The sequence below is a fragment of the Hyperolius riggenbachi genome, chromosome 10 (assembly GCF_040937935.1).
Source record: "Hyperolius riggenbachi isolate aHypRig1 chromosome 10, aHypRig1.pri, whole genome shotgun sequence".
NCBI lineage: Eukaryota > Metazoa > Chordata > Amphibia > Anura > Hyperoliidae > Hyperolius > Hyperolius riggenbachi.
Genome location: NC_090655.1, coordinates 247,418,562 through 247,441,944, shown reverse-complemented (window position 1 = coordinate 247,441,944; position 23,383 = coordinate 247,418,562). Strand labels below are relative to the sequence as shown.

The 23,383-nt window shown below is 46.8% G+C and overlaps 1 protein-coding gene across 1 annotated transcript in view; it reads right to left on the bottom strand.

The window, feature by feature from the left end:
- Positions 1-23,383, bottom strand: part of LOC137537047 (uncharacterized) — a 134,527-nt gene that overhangs the window by 107,451 nt on the left and 3,693 nt on the right. Inside the window, exons 2-6 of the mRNA XM_068259196.1 lie at positions 16,949-17,069; positions 16,473-16,643; positions 16,277-16,352; positions 15,376-15,473; positions 15,109-15,250 (exon numbers count right to left, since the gene is read on the bottom strand). Coding sequence (XP_068115297.1) covers positions 15,109-15,250; positions 15,376-15,473; positions 16,277-16,352; positions 16,473-16,643; positions 16,949-17,029 — 568 coding nt within the window. The 5' untranslated portion in view covers positions 17,030-17,069. The remainder of the gene's footprint in view (positions 1-15,108; positions 15,251-15,375; positions 15,474-16,276; positions 16,353-16,472; positions 16,644-16,948; positions 17,070-23,383) is intronic.

The following is a 23,383-nucleotide window of genomic DNA, read 5'->3' as shown; positions in this document are numbered from 1 at the left end:
AATCGTGTGAATTCCTCCACCACATAGAAAGCACAAGGGTGAGAGGGCTACTGGCAACAACATTAATATAACAGAAGTTTTCCTCTGGGGCCACTTGAGATGATATACAAGCAAAAATATCACCTAAGGAAGGACTATAAAAATTTTAGTTGCAAAATCTATAGAGCTTATTGGGCCCAGTGCTGTACAGACGTGTCATTAGCCTAGAGCAGGGGTCTCAAACTCAATTTACCTGGGGGCCGCAGGAGGCAAAGTCAGGATGAGGCTGGGCCGCATAAGGAATTTCACAATCGCGGCGCATCGCCGCCTCTGCCCGCCCCTCTCACTCTTCCTTCACAGAAAGGGGCGGGGAGAGGCGGCGATCCGTGCGGCGATTGACGTCAGGAGGGGCAGAGCTGAAGCTGAAAGCTCTGTCCCTTCCAGGAAATGCTGGCGGATTGCACCCCGGGCGATTTGGGGGTTCTGCAGCCCTCGTTTAGCGGCGGGGATGCGGCGGTTTACTTGGGAGCACTGAAGCGAACTATAAGGAAGCTTTTGCCGGCGAGGGCCACAAAATATTGTATCGAGGGCCGCAAATGGCCCGCGAGTTTGAGACCCCTGGCCTAGAGGCTAGTAACGCAGAGTGTTGCTATGAAAGAGGTACAGCGTTGGGGCGCACCATGGAGTGGGCGAGGGGAGGAGAAGAACAATAGGCGCGGCCTGTTCTTCTCCGCCAATATGATCAGTCGGTCCAGATCTTTCATGGACTCAGAGCAGATTGGGATTCGCTGTACACACGCTATATTCCCAGCAGAGACTGCCTGACAGGCTGAGTTTAACAACAACATAACATTTGTAAAGCAGTTTTCTCCTGTAGGACTCAAAGCACATAAGCTTGTCTCAAATCAATACATAGTGATGGGTACAGGGGGAAAGGTTATGTGATCACAAATGCCAGACTAAACAGGTAGCTTTTCAGTTTGGATTTAAAGGTGTCCAGGGTTGAGGTTCAGGACCCAGGTGTGAGTTGGACTTATTAGAACCTGTTGATCTTAAGTTAAGGGAGGTGGGAGACAGTTGTAAATAAATCCTACGGTCTAACTACGGTCACACAGACAACTCTCTCATAGACTGATGGGTCTAACTTTTTTTTTTTTTTTTTTTTTTTAAGATTAGGAGGTTCGTTGTAGGACTATTTTGTAAGATTGAATGAACCATGCTGGTCAGACTTCAAGCTGTATCGCTCCTATCCTTATGCCACTACAGTCCATTACTGCAATGGTGTAAGAGAGTTTGTAGCTCTCACAGTTGTGAGTGCAGCATTGATCTCCATGCTGAGAGGCAGGGGATTGATGGGGTTACCTGTCCATTGGGGGCGGGGAGGCAAGCATCGACTCACATGCCCTAGCTTCACAGCGCAAGGCACATGCCTTTGTAACAAGCGATTATCTGGCACAGCGTGGTGGCAAGGAAGATCAGTCAATACCAGTTGCCTGGCAGTCCTGCTGATCTATTTGGATGCAGTAGTGTCTGAATCACACCAGAAACAAGCATGCAGTTAATCTCGTCAGATCTGACAATAATGTCAGAAACATCTGATCTGCTGCATGCTTGTTCAGGGGCTATGGCTAAAAGTATTAGAGGCAGAGGATCAGCAGGATAACCAGGCAACTGGAATTGCTTAAAGGGAACCTTAACTGGACGGGGGGTAAAGAGTTTCACTTACCTGGGGCTATTACCAGCCCCCTGCAGCAGTCCTGTGCCCTCGGTCCCCTGCTGTCACTTAGTTTCGTTTTTGACGACTCACCAGTCGCCGCCCGCTATGCGTATTTTTGGACGCATTCACCAATGCAATTAGCGCTATTGCGGACCGCAACGCGTACAAAAATACGCGTTGCCGCATTCCGCACGCATAGATTTGCATCAACGCGTATTTTTGTACGCGTTGCGGTCCGCAATAGCGCTAATTGCATTGGTGAATGCGTCCAATAATACGCATGGCGGCCGGCGACTGGTGAGTCGTCAAAAACAAAACTGAGTGACAGCGGGGGACCAGAGGATTCCAGAGCGGCGCCGAGGGCACAGGACTGCTGCAGGGGGCTGGTAATAGCCCCAGGTAAGTAAAACTCTTTACCCCCCGTTCAGTTAAGGTTCCCTTTAAATGGAAATGGATATTGCAGCCTCCATATCACTGTCACTTCAGTTGTCCTTCAAGGAAGCCAAATAACACAGGCTGAAAACAACAATTGCATTGGAATCCCTACAGATGAAGCATTTCGCAGGCTGAATCCCGCTAAATAGCATGGAGTGCCTGTGCTATATATACATAAACCTCCCAGGATTTAGGATGGAAGGTCCGCTCAATCTCCAAAAAGGTCTAGAGAAGGAGCAGTTAAAATATTTCAACTTTTCACCGACTCGAATGGTTCAGTTTTCTTCTGGTATCATCTAGTCAAGCCTCACATATCCGGTGTCTGGTTTAGTCCAAGCAAAGCAAAAGGAGGCGGTCAGGCTGCAGCTTACTGTCCAATCAGAAGAAAGGATCACTAGCTGCAATCAGCCTTCCTTTGGGCCCATTCACACCATGGTGATTAGCGGGCGGTTCCCACTAATCGACGAAGAGCAAGCACAAGTGTAACCCTCTGGCAGTGATCTCACTGCCGCCGATCGCTTCGTGATTAATGGCAATTGCAGAACATGTCACCTGCAGCATTTTTTCACGATTCTTGAGCGATCGCAATACAGTGCTTATAAAAGCATTGAACACGATCGCTCTGATCACGAGAGTGTACAGTGATTTTGTTACGCTAATCCCGGTAAAGTCACCTGCGCAAAACTATAGCACTAAGCGCTACAGTTTTGCGCTTTTTAAGTGTGAATGGGCCCTTAGAAAAGCTCTACAACCCCAGGTGCAAAAATATCCCTGCATTACAGCTACAGCTAGCAGCTTGCAGACATGGTGGCACACTAGCCCACGTCCTGCTTCTGTCTACATACCCAACCAGGCCAGATGTTGAGACAGAGAAGAGACCTTTGGTTAGGACACTGGACTTATTCATTTTGGTTAAAGGAAATCTAAAGACAAGAAAAAAAAAAAAGCAGTTTTACTTAGGGGCTTCTAGGAGCCCCCTGCAGTCATCCGATGCCTGGGCTGTCCTTCCGCGTCCCTCAGCAGCGGTAACCCCTCGGCCACGCGCCTTCTCATCGCATCCTACCACGCGGCAGCATTCGGCGCAGTACAGGTAAACCACTACTGCCACGGGAGCATGATAGGGGTGAGCAAGGCTCAAGGCTGGCATGCACTGTAGCCTCTGACAAGCCATCTTTCGGGGGTCACCACTGGAGGGTCGCGGAAGGATGGCACAGGCAAAGGGGGCTGCAAGAACCCCAGGTAAGTAAAACTGCTTTTTTGGGTGGGCTTAAAGGGAAGGTTCAGGGAGGGAGGTAAAAAAATAAAAATCAATATCCACTTACCTGGGGCTTCCTCCAGCCCATGGCAGGCAGGAGGTGCCCTCGCCGCCGCTCCGCTGGCTCCCGGTGGCCGACCCGACCTGGCCAGGCCGGCTGCCAGGTCGGGCTCTACTGCGCTCCATGGCCTGGCACTTCTGCGTCCCACGCGGGCGCGCTGACGTCATCGGACGTCCGCCGGGCTGTACTGCGCAGGCGCAGTTCTGCGCCTGCGCAGTACAGCCCGGCGGACGTCCGATGACGTCAGCGCGCCCGCGTGGGACGCAGAAGTGCCAGGCCATGGAGCGCAGTAGAGCCCGACCTGGCAGCCGGCCTGGCCAGGTCGGGTCGGCCACCGGGAGCCAGCGGAGCGGCGGCGAGGGCACCTCCTGCCTGCCACGGGCTGGAGGAAGCCCCAGGTAAGTGGATATTGATTTTTATTTTTTTACCTCCCTCCCTGAACCTTCCCTTTAAGTATCCCTTTAACCACTTGAGGACCACAGTATTTTCACACAGCCTTTTTTCCATTCAGACCACTGCAGCTTTAATGGTTTATTGCTCAGTCATACAACCTACCATCTAAATGAATTTTACGTCCTTTTCTTGTCCCTAATACAGCTTTCTTTTGGTGTCATTTGATTGCTGCTGCGATTTTTAGTTTTTATTACATTCATCAAAAAAGACATTAATTTTGTCAAAAAAATGATTTTTTTAACTTTCTGTGATAACATTTGTCAAATAAAGTAAAATTTCTGTATACATTTTTGTCCAAATTTATTGTGCTACAAGTCTTTGATAAAAAATAAATCCAATAAGTGTATATTTATTGGTTTGGGTAAAAGTTATAGTGTTTACAAACTATGGTGCCAAAAGTGAATTTTCCCATTTTGAAGACTCTCTGACTTTTCTGAGCACCTGTCATGTTTCATGAGGTGCTAAAATTCCAGGATAGTATAAATACCCCCCAAATGACTCCATTTTGGAAAGAAGACATCCCAAAATATTCACTGAGAGGCATGGTGAATTCATAGAAGATTTAAATTTTTTTTTGTCACAAGTTAGTGGAAAATGACACTTTGTGACAAAAAAAAAAAAAAAAAAAAAAAAAAAGAAATCTGCCACGGACTCACCATGCCCCTCTCTGAATACCTTGAAGTGTCTACTTTCCAAAATGGGGTCATTTGTGGGGTGTGTTTACTGTCCTGGCATTTTGGGGGTGCTAAATTGTAAGCACTCCTGTAAACCCTAAAAGGTGCTCATAGGACTTTGGGCCCCTTAGCGCACCTAGGCTGCAAAAAGGGGTCACACATGTGGCATCGCCGTACTCAGAAGAAATAGTATAATGTGTTTTGGGGTGTATTTTTACACATGCCCATGCTGGGTTGGAGAAATATCTCTGTAAATTAGATTTTTTTCACACACAATTGTCATTTACAGAGATATTTCTCCCACCCAGCATGGGTATGTGTAAAAATACACCCCGAAACACATTATACTACTTCTCCGGAGTACAACGATACCACGTGTGACACTTTTTTGCAGCCTAGGTGCGCTAAGGGGCCCAACATCCTAGGAGTACCTTTTAGGATTTCACAGGTCATTTTGAGGCATTTGGTTTGTAGACTACTCCTCACGCTTTAGGGCCCCTAAATGCCAGGGCAGTATAGGAACCCCACAAGTAACCCCATTTTAGAAAGACACCCCAAGGTATTCCGTTAGTAGCATGGTGAGTTCATAGAAGATTTTATTTTTTGTCACAAATTAGCGTAAATTGATTTTTATTAGGGATGGGACGAATCCACAATTTCTTCGAATCCGAATCTAAAAAGGTTCTGGAATATCTCGAACCTTTCGAATCCCGAATCTAACGAATCCTGCACATAAGAATTGTGCGATCTGTGGTATAGTTGCCCGCAGTATAGGTACCCAGGCATAGGTAGCAAGGTATATGGGCCTTCCGTATAGGTAGCAGGGTATAGAGGCCTTCAGTATCAGTAGCAAGGTACATGTGTCTTCAGTATCGGTAGCAAGGTACGTGTGCCTTCAATATAGGTAGCAAGGTATAGGGGCCTTCAGTATAGGTAGCACGGTACATGTGCCTTCAGTATAGGTAGGTAGCTAGGTATAGGGGCCTTCAGTATAGGTAGTAAGGTACATGTGCCTTCAGTATAGTTAGGTAGGTAAAGGGACCTTCAGTATAGGTAGCAAGGTACAGGGCCTTAAAGAGAAACTGAAGCGAAAAAAAATATATGATATAATGAATTGGTTGTGTACTATGAATAATTACTAGAAGATTAGCAGCAAAGAAAATATTCTCATTTTTATTTTCAGGTATATAGTGTTTTTTCTAACATTGCATTATTCTATAATATGTGCAGATTACACAACACTCAGCATTAAAAATGAGTCTTTCAGAGCAGTCTGTGAAGTAATGAACTCTCCTCTAGCAGAGGAAAAGTAAACAGTTCAATTACAGTTGAGATAATAAAAGTCAGATAACAGCCCTCTCCACGACTAAGTTAGTCGGAGAGCTTAATAGTTTTTTTGCATAGAGATAACTGGACTTTCTCAACTCTTCCTGTACTGGAAACAATTAGACTGATGTATCTGATCGTAATGTTTTATTTCTTAGCTGTACTGCACATACAAATCATAATATCATCATTTTTTTTTCGCTTCAGTGTCTCTTTAAGTATAGGTAGGTATGTAGGTAGGCAGGTATAGGTGCCTTTAGGTAGAAAGGTACATATAGGGGGCCTTTAGGTAGGTAGGTATAGTGGCCTTTAAGTAGGTAGGTATAGGGGCCTTTAGGTAGGTAGGCATAGTGGCCTTTAGGTAGGTAGGTAGGTATAGGGGCCTGTAGGTAGGCAAGTATAGTGGCCGGTAGGTAGGTCGCCCGCCCCCCCCCCCCCCGTGCCTCTTCCGCTCACCCCCAACGCCCCACGGCCTCCTCTGTCCCCCGTGCCTCCTCCGCTCACCCCTGCATAAGTATCTACTCACCTTTCCCGTGGAGCGCAGAGCGGCAGACCTCTTCGTTACTTCCATGTTCCCTCTAGTGGCCAGACCGGCTTATACTGATGACGTCATTGTAAAAGCCGTCACTAGAGGGAACCAGGAAGTCAGCAAGAGGTCTGCCGCTCTGCGCTCCGCTCTGGATAGGTGAGTTGATACTAATGTATGCGTGCGGACGGAGGAGGCGCGGGGGGGGGGGGGGGGGGGGGGGTCGGAGGAAGTCAAGTGCGAGCGGCGGATGCACGGCGATGCAGCGTCGGGATTCGGCGGATTCGTTTAGTGGAAAGTGGCGTCTCAAATATTTCCCAATATTCGAGGGATTCGTGGATTCACCGTCCCATCCCTAATTTTTATTGTTTTTTTTTTTTTTGTTTTTTTTTCCACAAAGTGTCATTTTCCACTAACTTGTGACAAAAAATAAAATCTTCTTTGAACTCATCATACACCTAACGGAATACCTTGGAGTGTCTTCTTTCTAAAATGGGGGCACTTGTGGGGTTCCTATACTGCCCTGGCATTTTAGGGGCCCAAAACCGTGAGGAGTAGTCTGGAAACCAAATGCCTCAAAATGACTGTTCAGGGGTATAAGCATCTGCAAATTTTGATGACAGGTGGTCTATGAGGGGCCGAATTTTGTGGAGCCGGTCATAAGCAGGGTGGCCTCTTAAATGACAGGTTGTATTGGCACTGAAGTGCAGGAAGCGCAGGATGTTCTCAAATCGTGACCTGGACATGGCAGCAGAGAACATGGGTATGTGATGTATTGGGAGCGTAGACCAATAAGACCGCAATACATTCTTTTTGACTAGACCCATGTTAAGGAGAAGGCCCCAAAAAAATGTTACGTTCGGAAACTTGGAGTGGTTTCCTCCGAAAAGGCTGGGCATGGTAGCTTCTTAGATTGGCGGTTGCGTATTGTGTGGCATAACGGTTGGTCTCAGCCACAATTAGGTTGTAGAGACCAGCAGTGATCAGGAAAAAAAAAATTCTGTCACTGCGGTTGGGCGGGTGAGGGTTTGGCCGGGTGATAAGAAGCCCGCAGGGGGCAGATTAGGGCCTGATCTGATGGGTAGGTGTGCTAGCGGTTGACAGGAGGTGATTGATGGGTGTCTCAGGGGGTGATTATAGGGGAGAATAGATGCAATCAATGCACTGGGGAGGTGATCGGAAGGGGGTCTGAGGGGGATCTGAGGGTTTGGCCGAGTGATCAGGAGTCCATACGGGGCAAATTAGGGCCTGATCTGATGGGTAGGTGTGCTAGGGGGTGACAGGTGGTAACAGGAGGTGATTGATGGGTGATTGATGGGTGATCAGTGGGTGATTAGAGGGGAGAACAGATGTAAATAATGCACTGGAGAAGTGTTCAGGCGGGGTCTGAGGGTGATCTGAGGGTGTGGGCGGGTATTTGGGTGCCCGCAGGGGGCAGTTTAGGGTCTGATCTGATGGGTAGCAGTGACAGGTGGTGACAGGGGGTGACGGGGTGATTGATAGGTGATCAGGGTGTAATTAGAGGGGAGAATAGATGCAAGCAATGCACTGGCAAGGTGATCAGGGCTGGGGTCTGAGGACGTTCTGAGGGTGTGGGCGGGTGATTGAGTGCCTGCAAGGGGCAGCTTAGGGTCTGATCTGATGGGTAGCAGTGACAGGTGGTGACAGGGGTGATTGATGGGCGATTAGGGGGGTGATTGGGTGCACACAGGGGTCTGGGGGGTGGGCAGGGGGGTGTTTGAGGGATGCTGTGGGCGATCAGAGGGCAGGATCAAGGCAGGATCAATGTGGTGTTGTGCAGACTAGGGTGGCTGCAACCTGCCCTGGTGGTCCCTCGATCACTGGGACCACCAGGTCAGGAGGCAGCCTGTATAATACGCTTTGTATACATTACAAAGCGTATTATACGCTTTACTTGCAGCGACCGAGGGGTTAACGACCCGCCGTCGCTTCCGAATGGCCGGCAGGTTGACGTCGTGGGTGGGTGGGTGGAGCCTATTGCCGGTGGATGCGCACGCATCCAACGCATGATCCCTGGCAACTTAGTGCAGAACGAGCCGCTGCAGATAGGCGTATTGCGGTCGTTCTGCACACCACTTTGCCGCCGCCCATAGGTAGTGGGCGGTCGGCAAGTGGTTAAGACAAGTGTGAGTTGATGACTTAAAAGACTCCTGAAGTGAGAGAGATATGGAGGCCGCCATTGTTATTTTTAAGCAATACCAGTTGCCTGGCATGCTGATGACTTTTCATACCTCAGTAGTGTCTTAATCACAGACCTGGAACAAGCATGCGGCAACTCAAGTCAGATTTCAGTCAGAAACATCTGATTTGCTGTGGCTTTAAGTATTAAAGACAGAGGATCAGCAGGACAGCCAGGCAATGTGCATTGTTTAAAGGATACCCCAACTGAAATGTGACATACAGGGCCGGCGCTACCATTAAGGCAAAGGAGGCAGCTGCCCCAGGGCCCCAGAGCTTGTAGGGGCCTCCAGTGGCTACAAGAGGAAAAAAACATTTTGCAAATCGGCCTTATAGTTTTTGAGAAAAACGATTTTAAAGTTTCAAAGGGAAAAAAACACATTTAAAAACCTGCCGACTTTAATGGTTAATAGCAAATCCACCTTAAATGCTAGAAATCCTAAATTTGCAGGATATGTTAAGGAGATCATTAGGAATATGAGGAAAAAACATTTTCAAAAAGACCTTATAGTTTTTGAGAAAATCAATTTTAAAGTTTAGAAGGAAAAAAAGTATAGTTTTAAATGCGGTAAATGTCACTTTTAGTAGCAAACCTAACGGTAGTGTAATTTTACATGCATCAAACGAAAGCGCAATAAATTTCCTGATGGGGTTTCCAGGGGGTCTATACGCAGCCGCAGCGCTTTGGCCAGGGATCGCTATACAGCCGCCATATGGCTGTATGAAGATCCCTGGTATTTTCCTAAAATGTTATGTTTAGAGTGTGGGAATTTTTTTTTTTTTTTTTTTTTTTTTTAAATTATGTGGGGTCCCCCCTCCTGAAACTTTGTAACCCCTTGTACCCCATGCAGGCTGGGATAGCCAGAATGTGGAGCTCTGACCGATTGGGATTTCACACCCTGACAATACCAGCTGCAAAAAAGGTCCCCTAATGCCGGTTTTTGTTCCGGGGTATATGCTGGGGGAGCCCCCCAGGTTTATTTTGCCCTGGGGCCCCATTGTTGCTTAACCACTTGAGGACCACAGTCTTTTCGCCCCTTAAGGACCAGAGCCTTTTTCTCCATTCAGACCACTGCAGCTTTCACGGTTTATTGCTCGCTCATACAACCTACCACCTAAATGAATTTTGGCTCCTTTTCTTGTCACTAAAAGCTTTCTTTTGGTGCTATTTGATTGCTTCTGCGATTTTTACTTTTTATTATATTCAGCAAAAAAGACATGAATTTTGGCAAAAAAATGATTTTTTTTAACTTTCTGTGCTGACATTTTTTAAATAAAGTAAAATTTCCTATACATTTGAGCGCGAAAGTTATTCTGCTACATGTCTTTGATAAAAAAAAAAAAAAAACATTCAGTGTATATTTATTGGATTGGGTAAAAGTTATAGCGTTTACAAACTATGGTGCCAAAAGTGAATTTTCCCATTTTCAAGCATCTCTGACTTTTCTGCGCACCTGTCAGGTTTCATGAGGGGCTAAAATTCCAGGATAGTACAAATACCCCCCAAATGACCCCATTTTGGAAAGAAGGCATCCCAAAGTATTCAGTGAGAGGCATGGTGCGTTCATAGAAGATTTTATTTTTTGTCACAAGTTAGCGGAAAATGACACTTTCTGACAAAAAAGAAAAAAAAAAAAAAGTTTCCATTTCTTCTAACTTGCGACAAAAAAAAATGAAATCTGCCACGGACTCACTATGCTCCTCTCTGAATACCTTGAAGTGTCTACTTTCCAAAATGGGGTCATTTGTGGGGTGTGTTCACTGTCCTGGCATTTTGGGGGGTGCCTAATTGTAAGCACCCCTGTAAAGCCTAAAGATGCTCATTGGACTTTGGGCCTCTTAGCGCAGTTAGGCTTCAAAAAAGTGCCACACATGTGGTATTGCCGTACTCAGGAGAAGTAGTATAATGTGTTTTGGGGTGTATTTTTACACATACCCATGCTGGGTGGGAGAAATATCTCCGTAAATGACAATTATTATAATTTTTTTTTTTTTTTTTTTTTTTTTTTTTTTTACACACAATTGTCTATTTATAGAGATATTTCTCCCACTCAGCATGGGTATGTGGAAAAATACACCCCAAAACACATTATACTACTTCTCCTGAGTACGGCGATACCACATGTGTGGCACTTTTTTGCACCCTAACTGCGCTAAGGGGCCCAAAGTCCAATGAGTACCTTTAGGATTTCACAGGTCATTTTGAGAAATTTGGTTTCAAGACTACTCCTCACGGTTTAGGGCCCCTAAAATGCCAGGACAGTATAGGAACCCCACAAATTACCCCATTTTAGAAAGAAGACACCCCAAGGTATTCCGTTAGGAGTATGGTGAGTTCATAGAAGATTTTTTTTTTTTGTCACAAGTTAGCAGAAATTGATTTTAATTTTTTTTTTCACAAAGTGTCATTTTCCGCTAACTTGTGACAAAAAATAAAATCTTCTATGAACTCACCGTACTCCTAACGGAATACCTTGGGGTGTCTTCTTTCTAAAATGGGGTCATTTGTGGAATTCCTATACTGCCCTGGCATTTTAGGGGCCCTAAACCGTGAGGAGTAGTCTTGAAAGCAAATGTCGCAAAATGACCTGTGAAATCCTAAAGGTACTCATTGGACTTTGGGCCCCTTAGCGCAGTTAGGGTGCAAAAAAGTGCCACACATGTGGTATCGCCGTACTCGGGAGAAGTATTATAATGTGTTTTGGGGTGTATTTTTACACATACCCATGCTGGGTGGGAGAAATATCTCTGTAAATGACAATTATTTGATTTTTTTTTTTTTTTTTTTTTACACCACAATTGTCCATTTACAGAGAGATTTCTCCCACCCAGCATGGGTATGTATAAAAATACACCCCAAAACACATTATACTACTTCTTCTGAGTATGGCGGTACCACATGTGTGACACTTTTTTGCAGCCTAGGTGCGCTAAGGGGCCCAACGTCCTATTCACAGGTCATTTTGAGGCATTTGTTTTCTAGACTACTCCTCACGGTTTAGGGCCAATAAAATGCCAGGGCAGTATAGGAACCCCACAAGTGACCCCATTTTAGAAAGAAGACACCCCAAGGTATTCTGTTAGGAGTATGGTGAGTTCATAGAAGATTTTTTTTTTTGTCACAAGTTGGCGGAAAATGACACTTTGTAAAAAAAAAAACAATACATATCAATTTCCGCTACCTTGTGACAAAAAATAAAATCTTCTATGAACTCACCGTACTTCTAACGGAATACCTTGGGGTGTAGTCTTTCCAAAATGGGGTCACTTGTGGGGTTCCTATACTGCCCTGGCATTTTAGGGGCCCTAAACCGTGAGGAGTAGTCTAGAAAACAAATGCCTCAAAATGACCTGTGAATAGGACGTTGGGCCCCTTAGCGCACCTAGGCTGCAAAAAAGTGTCACACATGTGGTATCGCCGTACTCAGAAGAAGTAGTATAATGTGTTTTGGGGTGTATTTTTATACATACCCATGCTGGGTGGGAGAAATCTCTCTGTAAATGGACAATTGTGTGTAAAAAAAAAAATCAAATAATTGTCATTTACAGAGATATTTCTCCCACCCAGCATGGGTATGTGTAAAAATACACCCCAAAACACATTATAATACTTCTCCCGAGTACGGCGATACCACATGTGTGGCACTTTTTTGCACCCTAACTGCGCTAAGGGGCCCAAAGTCCAATGAGTACCTTTAGGATTTCACAGGTCATTTTGCGACATTTGGTTTCTAGACTACTTCTCACGGTTTAGGGCCCCTAAAATGCCAGGGCAGTATAGGAACCCCACAAGTGACCCCATTTTAGAAAGAAGACACCCCAAGGTATTCCGTTAGGGGTATGGTGAGTTCTTAGAAGATTTTATTTTTTGTCACAAGTTAGTGAAAAATTACACTTTGTGAAAAAAAACAATAAAAATCCAATTTCCGCTAACTTTTGACAAAAAAAAATCTTCTATGAACTCATCATACACCTAACAGAATACCTTGGGGTGTCTTCTTTCTAAAATGGGGTCACTTGTGGGGTTCCTATACTGCCCTGGCATTTTAGGGGCCCTAAACCGCGAGGAGTAGTCTAGAAAACAAATGCCTCAAAATGACTGTTCAGGGGTATAAGCATCTGCAAATTTTGATGACAGGTGGTCTATGAGGGGGCAAATTTTGTGGAACCGGTCATAAGCAGGGTGGCCTCTTAGATGACAGGATGTATTGGGCCTGTTCTGATGGATAGGAGTGCTAGGGGGGGTGACAGGAGGTGATTGATGGGGGTCTCAGGGGGCGGTTAGAGGGGAAAATAGATGCAATCAATGCACTGGGGAGGTGATCGGAAGGGGGTCTGAGGGGGATCTGAGGGTTTGGCCGAGTGATCAGGAGCCCACACGGGGCAAATTAGGGCCTGATCTGATGGGTAGGTGTGCTAGGGGGTGACAGGAGGTGATTGATGGGTGTCTCAAGGTGTGATTAGAGGGGGGAAATAGATGCAAGCAATGCACTGGCGAGGTGATCAGGGCTGGGGTCTGAGGGCGTTCTGAGGTGTGGGCGGGTGATTGGGTGCCCTAGGGGCAGATTAGGGTCTAATCTGATGGGTAACAGTGACAGGTGGTGATAGGGGGTGATTGATGGGTGATTAGTGGGTGTTTAGAGGAGAGAAGAGATGTAAACACTGCACTTGGGAGGTGATCTGATGTCGGACCTGCGGGCGATCTATTGGTGTGGGTGGGTGATCAGATTGCCCGCAAGGGGCAGGTTAGGGGCTGATTGATGGGTGGCAGTGCCAGGGGGTGATTGATGGGTGGCAGTGACAGGGGGTGATTGATGGGTGATTGACAGGTGATCAGTGGGTTATTACAGGGAATAACAGATGTAAATATTGCACTGGCGAATTGATAAGGGGGGGGTCTGAGGGCAATCTGAGCGTGTGGGCGGGTGATTGGGTGCCCGCAAGGGGCAGATTAGGGTCTAATCTGATGGGTAACAGTGACAGGTGGTGATAGGGGGTGATTGATGGGTGATTGATGGGTAATTAGTGGGTGTTTAGAGGAGAGAAGAGATGTAAACACTGCATTTGGGAGGTGATCTGATGTCGGATCTGCGGGCGATCTATTGGTGTGGGTGGGTGATCAGATTGCCCGCAAGGGGCAGGTTAGGGGCTGATTGATGGGTGGCAGTGACGGGGTGATTGACGGGTGATTGACAGGTGATCAGGGGGGATAGATGCATACAGTACACGGGGGGAGGGGGGGCGGTCTGGGGAGAATCTGAGGGGTGGGGGGTGATCAGGAGGGAGTAGGGGGCAGATTAGGGACTAAAAAAAAAAATAGCGTTGACAGATAGTGACAGGGAGTGATTGATGGGTGATTAGGGGGGTGATTGGGTGCAAACAGTGGTCTGGGGGGTGGGCAGGGGGGGGTCTGAGGGGTGCTGTGGGCGATCAGGGGGCAGGGGGGGGAATCAGTGTGCTTGGGTGCAGACTAGGGTGGCTGCAGCCTGCCCTGGTGGTCCCTCGGACACTGGGACCACCAGGGCAGGAGGCAGCCAGTATAATAGGCTTTGTATACATTACAAAGCCTATTATACACTTTCCGTGCGGCGATCGGGCAGCTAGTAACCCGCCGGCGCTTCCGAACGGCCGGCGGGTTACAGTGAGCGGTGGGCGGAGCCAGTCCCCGGCGGCTGATCGCGTCACAAATGACGCGATCGCCGCATAGCCACTCCCGCAGCCGCCCCCGCCGATGGGCGTATTGCGGTCGTTTGGGCCCGGACTTTGCCGCCGCCCATCGGCTGGGGGCGGTCCTTAAGTGGTTAAACCGGCCCTGGTGACATAATGAGATAGACATGTGTATGTACAGTGCCTAGCACACAGATAACTATACTGTGTTCCTTTTTTTCTTTCTCTGCCTGAATGAGTTAAATATCAGGTATGTAAGTGGCTGACTCAGTCCTGACTCAGACAAGAAGTGACTACAGTGTGACCCTCACTGATAAGAAATTCCCCTTTTTTACCTCTTTCTTGCTCTCAGAAGCCATTTTCTGCTAGGAAAGTGTTTTATAGTTGGAATTTCTTATCAGTGAGGGTCACACTTTAGTCACTTCCTGTCTGAGTCAGGACTGAGTCAGCCACTTACATACCTGATATTTAACTCATTCAGGCAGAGAAAGAAAAAAAGGAACACAGCATAGTTATCTGTGTGCTAGGCACTGTACATACACATGTCTATCTCATTATGTCACATTTCAGTTGTGGTATCCTTTAAAGGGAAATAAATAGGTCAGCCTCCATATCCCTCTCACTTAATCTGTCCTTGAGGCTTCTTCTCCATGGGCTGATGATAGGCAGTGAAATGCCTCTCAAACTCTCACAACTGCCTGCTGCTGCCTGATAACTGCTTGCAGAGCACACAGTTCAACTGCCTGTAGAAAAGAGGCCTTAATCTGCATATAAACCTCCACATATTCTGAGAGCAGACATATAATGAGGGCTCACCTGAGCTGATCTCTACAGAACATTCCTCCTCTTTGACTGTCACCATTAGAACGCCCTCCTCCATAGACGGCTGATCAGCACTCACACTGCTCTCTACTTCCTCCTCTTTAACCTCAACTTTCATAACGCCAAAGTCTTCACCCTAAACCAACAGAGAGGAACATCTCTGAGATATTAGCACTAATGCACTGAACCTACACAGTAAGAAAAGTTGATCTCATTAAGTTTGGAGTCATTTTTCACTTTGGGTCCCTCTGGTCCACCTACCTGATAATGGTGTGAGTAGTTGTGATCCTCCTGTGCACACTCCTGTGAATAAAGAGGACTTGTACATCTATCTGGTGGGTTTTTGTTACTGGATCCATCTGTAGGAAACACACACACTGACTGAATACATTGCTTCTATGTGTTGTGATGGTCAGAGCGGATGTCTGCTTGATTCTGGTCTGGTTTTGGATGGAAAGGTCCTGGATAATGACTGTTGTTGCAATTTAGCAACAACATTATCTGGTAGATTAGTTTGGGATCCAGGGCTGGCGTGTATTGGGAGAAGGGTGGGCCTTACACGCCACTCCTCCAAGTCCAGGCCTGAGTCTGGCAGGCGGAGGGTTAATGGTTTCACCTGTGTGGATTTTCATAAGTACCTGCATCAGGCAGGATTCAGTGGGCAGTATGTGGAGCAAGCAGGCTCTGGAAAGGCTGTGCAGCCAAGAGGGCTGCCAGGCCTGTAGCTGCAGGGAAGCTGCTGATGTGGAAGTGCTGGAGGGGAGTTGGACTCCAGTACTGGAAAACCAGGAGAAGCCTGGGAAAAGGTGAGTGACACCAGGACTGCCATTAGGCCCGTGGCAGGGTGTCACTGAAAAGCCAGTGTGGCTGAAGAAGGCTGTATAATTTTGTGCTGTGCCTACAGTGTGTTTACTGCATACTCACAGTGGTCTATTTTGTTGCTGTTTATGGACATTGTTTGACTGACAATAAAGCGGAATTGTTTTATTTTTTACCCTAAAAGACTCACTGGCTGGTGTGTTATGACCCTTGATGCTGCTGACCTACTCTACCATTGAGTTAAAAAACCCCAGAATATCACCGTGTTTATCAGATGATGGGGGATCTAGGTGGACCCTCCATATTGCTCTTTCCTTTACAAGAAATGAAAGACTCCTCTTACCCAAAGATATAAGAAGTAGCTGATTGTCCATAATGGCATCCTTGTGACATTCCTTATGTTCTGAGTACTTCACATCCTACACAGAGAAATAGACAATGACATCTTACAGGAAACTGATATGGACAATGACAGTCACCTCCCAGACACACCTCTTCCTGCGACTACATAAAATCCCATAATTCCCAGAACTGCTCACCTCTCCCATCAGCAGCTCAATCATTTTGTGAAGGACTTGTAGAATCATCTTCTCGTTTTTTTTCTCAGGTAACTGGGAGTGAGAAGGATGTACTGTGATGAGTGGTGGCCCATGGAGCGAGCTGCTGGATGTTAGTAACTCACCAGACGTCTTCTTCACTACTTGATAATCCTGCGTAGTAAGAAACAAAAACAATCACCACAATGTCCATTCCCAGAATTAGTGATGGCAGGAACTGTTCGTAGCCTAATAGTTCACAGAAAACAACAGTGAATGTTACATGGAGTTCACGTTCGCGTGCAGACGTTTGCCACAAACTGCTCACTTTTGACCAGTTTGTGCCATCACTACTCAGAATCCTCCTCTCTAGTAATGAGCGATGTCATGTGACCTTCCAGAACCCTCATCTCTCCAGTCAGGCGTGTGCTTTATTAATAGAAGAGTGATATCATGTGACCTCCCAGAATCCTCCTCACCTCTCCAGTCAGCAGGTAGATGATCTCCAGGGTGAGGTCTAACATCCTCCCGGTTACGATATCACTGCGGTTCTTGTCCATTCTCACTTGCAGTAACGTGATCTGCACATGAAGCGCTTCCCTGTAGAGGAATAATAAACTGAATGTTATCTGAACTGTACACCTCTATAATGTTGTAGAACAATGGGGATATTCAGGATTACATTTAGTTCAGGGCTTTCACAATATACAGTAAAATATTGCAGCCTCGTTTATGTCTTATTTTTGTTGAGAACCTTGGTTCGCTTTTTTCCTCACTATAGGGGTTAAGAATCCAGGGATCTAATTGACTGTTACTTACTCTGCAGTCTGATAATTAATCAGGAGGTCAGAATACTCCTGTGTGGCTGAAGAAACACTTGTGACTGCAGGAACACATCAATCGTTCAGCAGCTGAAGATACGTCTGTATGGGAGCTGAATATTCACCGATGCAGTCAAAAGATTTCTGAAGTGAGACGGTTATGGAGGCTGCCATATTTATTTCCTTTTAAGCAATATCAGTTGCCTGCCAGCTCTGCTGATCCTCTGCCTCTAATATTTTCATCCATAGACCCTGAACAAGCATGCAGCAGATCAGGCACTTCTAACAGTATTGTCAGAATGACAAGTTTAGCTGCATGCTTGTTCAGCTAGACCAGCAGACTTGGCATTGTTCAAAAGGTAACAAATACGTCAGCCTCCATATCACTCCCACCTCGGGTTCATTTTAAAGGACATCTAAAGTGAGAGGGATATGAAGGCTACCATATGTATTTCCTTTTAACCTCTTGCCGACTGCTCCACACCAATTGGTGTAAGCAGTGCGGCAGCCCCAGGACCGCTCCACGCCCATTGGCATGAACGGTCTTCTATGGGGCTAGCAGGAGATCGCAGACACTGCGCGCGCATCTCCTGCTCGGGGGGCGGAGCTCCACCCCGCCTTCAGTCGCCGCTCGGGAGACTATTAGACGGCGGTTTCGGGAGACTATTAGACGGCGGTTTTGTACAGTGCTGCGATCAGCAGCAGTGCTGTACTGGGGACAGCCGTGTGACACGTCTGTCCCCCTGGGGGACAAGAGAGCGATCGGCTCTCATAGGCAGAATCCTATGACAGCCGATCGCGTGATTGGCCGGCAGGGGAGAGGGAGGGAGGAAGAAGAAAAAAAAAATAGTAAAATTTAAAAATAAAAAACAAATATTTATAAAAAAAAAAAAAAATAAACAATGTGGGGGTGATCAGACCCCACCAACAGAGAGCTCTGTTGGTGGGGAGAAAAGGAGGCGGGAATCACTTGTGAGCTGAGTTGTGCGGTCCTGCAGCATTGCCTTAAAGCTGCAGTGGCTCAATTAGTGAAAAATGGCCTGGTCACTAGGGGGGTTAACACTGCAGTCCTCAAGTGGTTAAACAATGCACATAGTCTGCCTGACCTGCTAATCCTCTGCCTCTAATGCTTTCAGCCATAGACCCTGAACAAGGATGCAGACCAGGGACTGTGACTGACTGGTTTAGCTGCATGCTTGCTTCAGGTGTGCGATTCAGACACTTCTGAAGCCAGATAGATGAACAGGACTAAAAGACACTGGTATTTGCTCTCGGACAGCTTCCCTGACATACGATTTTTCAAAAATCCTCCACTTATCTCCTATAAGAGGGCCCCCAACCTGCGTGATCGCTTAGTTCATGCAGACACTAGTTCTACGGATCGTATTAGATCCACTCGCAGAGGGACATTTCCGTGCATGAACTGCGTCCATTGTAACTCCGTGATTAGGGGTGATCATATAGTACACCCCCACAGGGGTACTAAATTTAAAGTTAATGGTTGTTTTTCATGTGATTCTAGTTTCGTAGTCTATGCACTGAAGTGTCCATGCGGCTTGTTATATGTAGGACAGACCACACAAAAAATAAAAAAACGATTATCATCGCATAAACATGCGATTAGGGAATCTTTAATTGATCAGGCAGTGGCCTATCATTTCCATCAGGCCAAACACCATGTAAGTCAACTGAGGTATATGATCATTGAACAGGTTGGCCCCATAAGGAGAGGAGGGGACAGAGTAAAAAGGTTGTTGTATAGAGAGGCGTATTGGATTAAGAAGCTGGACACGATGGAACCAAGGGGCCTAAATAGAGAATTTGATTTATTGCCATTTATTTAATATTATTTTAGTAAATGGGTCTCGTGTTCCATCGTGACCAGCTTCTGATTTTGAATCCTACATATGAGATATGCTTTTGTTTGTTTTTGTTTTGTTACACTTTGTCCTGCCTAATCTATTAATAAGACTTATGTGTATCTGAGCTGGTCTGAGTTGAGTGAGGGCTGCTGCTGCCTACATGATTTATGTTGGCGGTACCAGCCTTCAAAGGTGATATTGCTGGATCTGTTATTTCGGATCGTTCGCTATTTCCTATGTCTACTACATTTATGATATGGGTTAGACTGTCTGTCACTCAACCTCTGGCCGCCCCCCGGAGTGAGTTTTGATTATGTGTGGCTATGTATTATATAAATTATGTAATGTCAGGCGCACAGAGAGTTAAGGAACGTGGTGATTTCCTCCCATTGGCTGCCTTGGCCGACGCCCCCCTTAGTTACATCAACAGCGCTGAGCGGCGTTAGCAACGCCGCCTGCGTCTGCCGTCGCTGGGTGACGGGATGGGCGGAGTTTTCTCCGCACTGCGCGTCACGTTTGTCCAGTTTCCCATCAGGTCCGCCGGAGCGGCGGCCTGGTGGGAGTGGCTTCAGCGCAAGGGGTACGCCGGAACGTAGGCATCCGTTGGAGAGGTAGGAGGGGAGGTTTAGAGTTTCGTTTGAATCCCCCAATTGCATAACCGGAGCACAGGTCTCCCATCAGGTCCGCATACAGTGAGACCCTATGATTGACTAGATAGATGTGGGAGTATGTGATTGGTTGCTTTGGGATGCTGCTGGGGTATATATGTTTGTTGTAACGCATTTGTAGACTGTTTTTCTGCACAGCATAGCTTGATAAAGGGGCGGCTGCCCTGAAACGTCGCATTGATTGCTGTTATGCTTTTGACAAGCGAATAAAAGAGCTATATACAATGGATGGTGCCGGTTCTCTTGTATCACACATCTGATTGACCGGGGTGCAGCTGGCCATACCGTGGCACATCCGCTCTGGAAACTGAGGAGTGCTCCACAACCACTTTGTAAAAAAAAAAAAAAATAAACAATGTGGGGGTGATCAGACCCCACCAACAGAGAGCTCTGTTGGTGGGGAGAAAAGGAGGCGGGAATCACTTGTGAGCTGAGTTGTGCGGTCCTGCAGCATTGCCTTAAAGCTGCAGTGGCTCAATTAGTGAAAAATGGCCTGGTCACTAGGGGGGTTAACACTGCAGTCCTCAAGTGGTTAAACAATGCACATAGTCTGCCTGACCTGCTAATCCTCTGCCTCTAATGCTTTCAGCCATAGACCCTGAACAAGGATGCAGACCAGGGACTGTGACTGACTGGTTTAGCTGCATGCTTGCTTCAGGTGTGCGATTCAGACACTTCTGAAGCCAGATAGATGAACAGGACTACCAGGCAACTTGTATTTTTTAAAATATCCCTCTCACTTCAGATGTCCTTTAATATAATTTTTAACACCAAAATAGAGAGAGATGGATTGTATGTAACAAGCCCTCCATAGAATGATCTCACCTGATAGCTGTGGCTGGGAGACCCTTATGGGCAACCAGCAGTGAATGCTGGCATCCTTCTACGTTGGGGCCAAGATAATGAGAGAATGTCTGCTGTGATTGACAATCTTGCCCTTATTCAATTCACGTTTTCTCCTAGGAGATACTTTTTCTTCTTCTGTTTATAAGAACTTTTCAGCACACTGCAGTGGCTGGATAGTGTTAAGGGCACAGCCATGGACGTAAGAGACCAGGGTTCAAATCTGGTCTCTTTCTGTTCAGTAAACCAGCACCTATTCAGTAATGAGACCTTGGGCAAAACTCCCTAACACTACTACTGCCTTCTGAGCATCCCCTAACGGCAGCATTTCCTATAGCAACAGGAATGCAACAGATCAGGAAAGCAGCGCAGCATGTTATCCACACATTTTGTCACATACAGTCAATTAAACGTATGCTGCACTGTCACCAATAACGCATGCGTTTTTGCAGTTACCATGCCATACTTTGTTGTACTGTAATTTACCTGCCGCACCGTGAATGTCGCATAGGTGGTGCATTGCAGCAAGCCGCGTTACAGAGCGGCCGTTATAATGCACCACTGTGAGCGTAGCCCAAAACAATGGACGTTTCCTGGCTGTCCTGCTAATCCTCTTCCTCTAAAGGTGGCCATACATCTAGCGATGATGGGCAGATTGGACCAAGAGACAAATCTCTCTCTGATCGGATCTGATTCGAGAGAGATCTGTCAGCTGCCCATACACCACAGGCTGATTCCCGATCATTTTCAGCACACAATCTCTCTAGAATTGGCCGAGCCCGAGGCATCTGGGGCCTTGCCGCTGTTCCCCTATGTATAAGCGTATGCGGCGCACGTGTGTGACATCACAAGCGCACTGGCGTGCTATGGCCGGCATGGGAACAGGATAAATTGCTCTGAAAGCGCTTAGAAAAGAGCTAACAAAATTGCTCAATAAATCGCTCAGCGCTTGCAATCTATAATGTGAACAAGGCCTAAGAGTCCACCTTGTCTTGATCTGAGACCTGAGACATAACAGTGCTTGGAGTCCTATGGGAGAAAAGCGCTTTACAAATGCTATTGTATTGTATGAGCCTCTTTTTGCATAAACCTATCAGTATGTTTTGTGGATATGAAAATGAAAACTGAGCAAGCATGGGGTGAACATACAAACTCCATGCAGATAGTCCCCAGCCAATATTTAAATCCGGAACCATAACATAAGGCGAAAGCGCTAGCCACTATGCCACCCTACTGCCCATTGTGCCCCCCATGCAGCTGTATGGCATGGAATTGTTTCTCTCCAATGTACACACACATTACCAGGAGTGGACAAATCATCAGGATATTCAGGAACAAGTAGGAGCCTGGCCCATTAAAGGGAACCTGAAGTGAGAGGGATATGGAGGCTGCCATACGGGTTTCCTTTTAAACAATGCCAGTTGCCCGGCTGTTCTGCTGATCGTCCCGGCATCAGTAGTCTCTGAATCACACACCCCTGAAATAAGCACACAGCTAATCCGGTCAGAGCACCTGATCTGCATGCTTGTACAGGGTCTATGGCTAAAGCTGGCCATACACTAGGCCAATTCCCCACCGATCGACAGCAGATTCGATCACTGGGATCGAATCTGCTGTCACATCATTCACGTTACACGCTAAATTTCGATCTATTTCGTTCCGAATAGATCGCGCCGTGCGGAAAATTACAGTCGATCGCCGCGGGTAAGAAGCGCATCGCTAGCGGCGTTCGAGTGCCCGACGACCGACGCAATAGAGTGGCAATACATTACCTGCTCCACCGGCGCGACTCACCCGGTCACCGCTGCTCCGTCTCCACTCTGGTCTCCGGGTCCCGCATGCTTGACTTCTTCTAGCCCGGCAGGAAGTTTAAACAGTAGAGGGCGCTCTACTGTTTAAACTTCCTGCCGGGCAGGAAGAAGTGAAGCATGCCGGAGACCAGACCAGAGCGGAGAAGACAGCAGAGACCCGAGGACTGGAGTCGCGCCGGCGGAGCAGGTAATGTATGCGGGGCGGGGGGGAGCGGCGGCAGCAGCACCACCACCACAGATTGTGAACGGTTTCAGGCTGAAATCGGTTCACAATCTGTTTTCAGTAAAGGCAGCCATACGATCCCTCACTGATCAGATTCGATCAGAGAGGGATCTATCTGTTGGTCGAATCTGATGGCAAATCGACCAGTGTTTGGCTACCTTAAGGGTATTAAAGGGAATCTGAAGTGAAAATAAACTTATGCGATAATGATTTGTATGTGTAGTACAGCTAAGAAATAGAACATTAGCAGCACAGATATGAGTCTCATATTGTTTCCAGTACAGGAGGAGTTAATAAACTTCAGTTATCTATGCAAAAGAGCTTCTCTGACCCAACTTTGTGCTGTTTTCTGAAGCACTTATCTCAACCTGTCTCTCATTGGTTCTTGTTTGTTTAAGGTTTTACTGCAGGAAAGTTCAAAGGGTCATTAGTTCTGCTCTGTTTCATAGTTTAAAATACAGAGTGTAATTTATAAACTGCAAATATTAGAAAATGATGCAATGTTACAAAAATAAATGGCAGCACGGCGGCGTAGTGGTTAGCGATCTCGCCTTGCAGCGCTGGATCCCTAGCTCTAATCCTAGCCAGGGCACTATCTGCACTTTTTATGTTCTCCCTGTGTCTGTGTGGGTTTCCCCCGGGCACTTCGGTTTCCTCCCCCCCCCCCCCAAAAAAAAAATACAGGT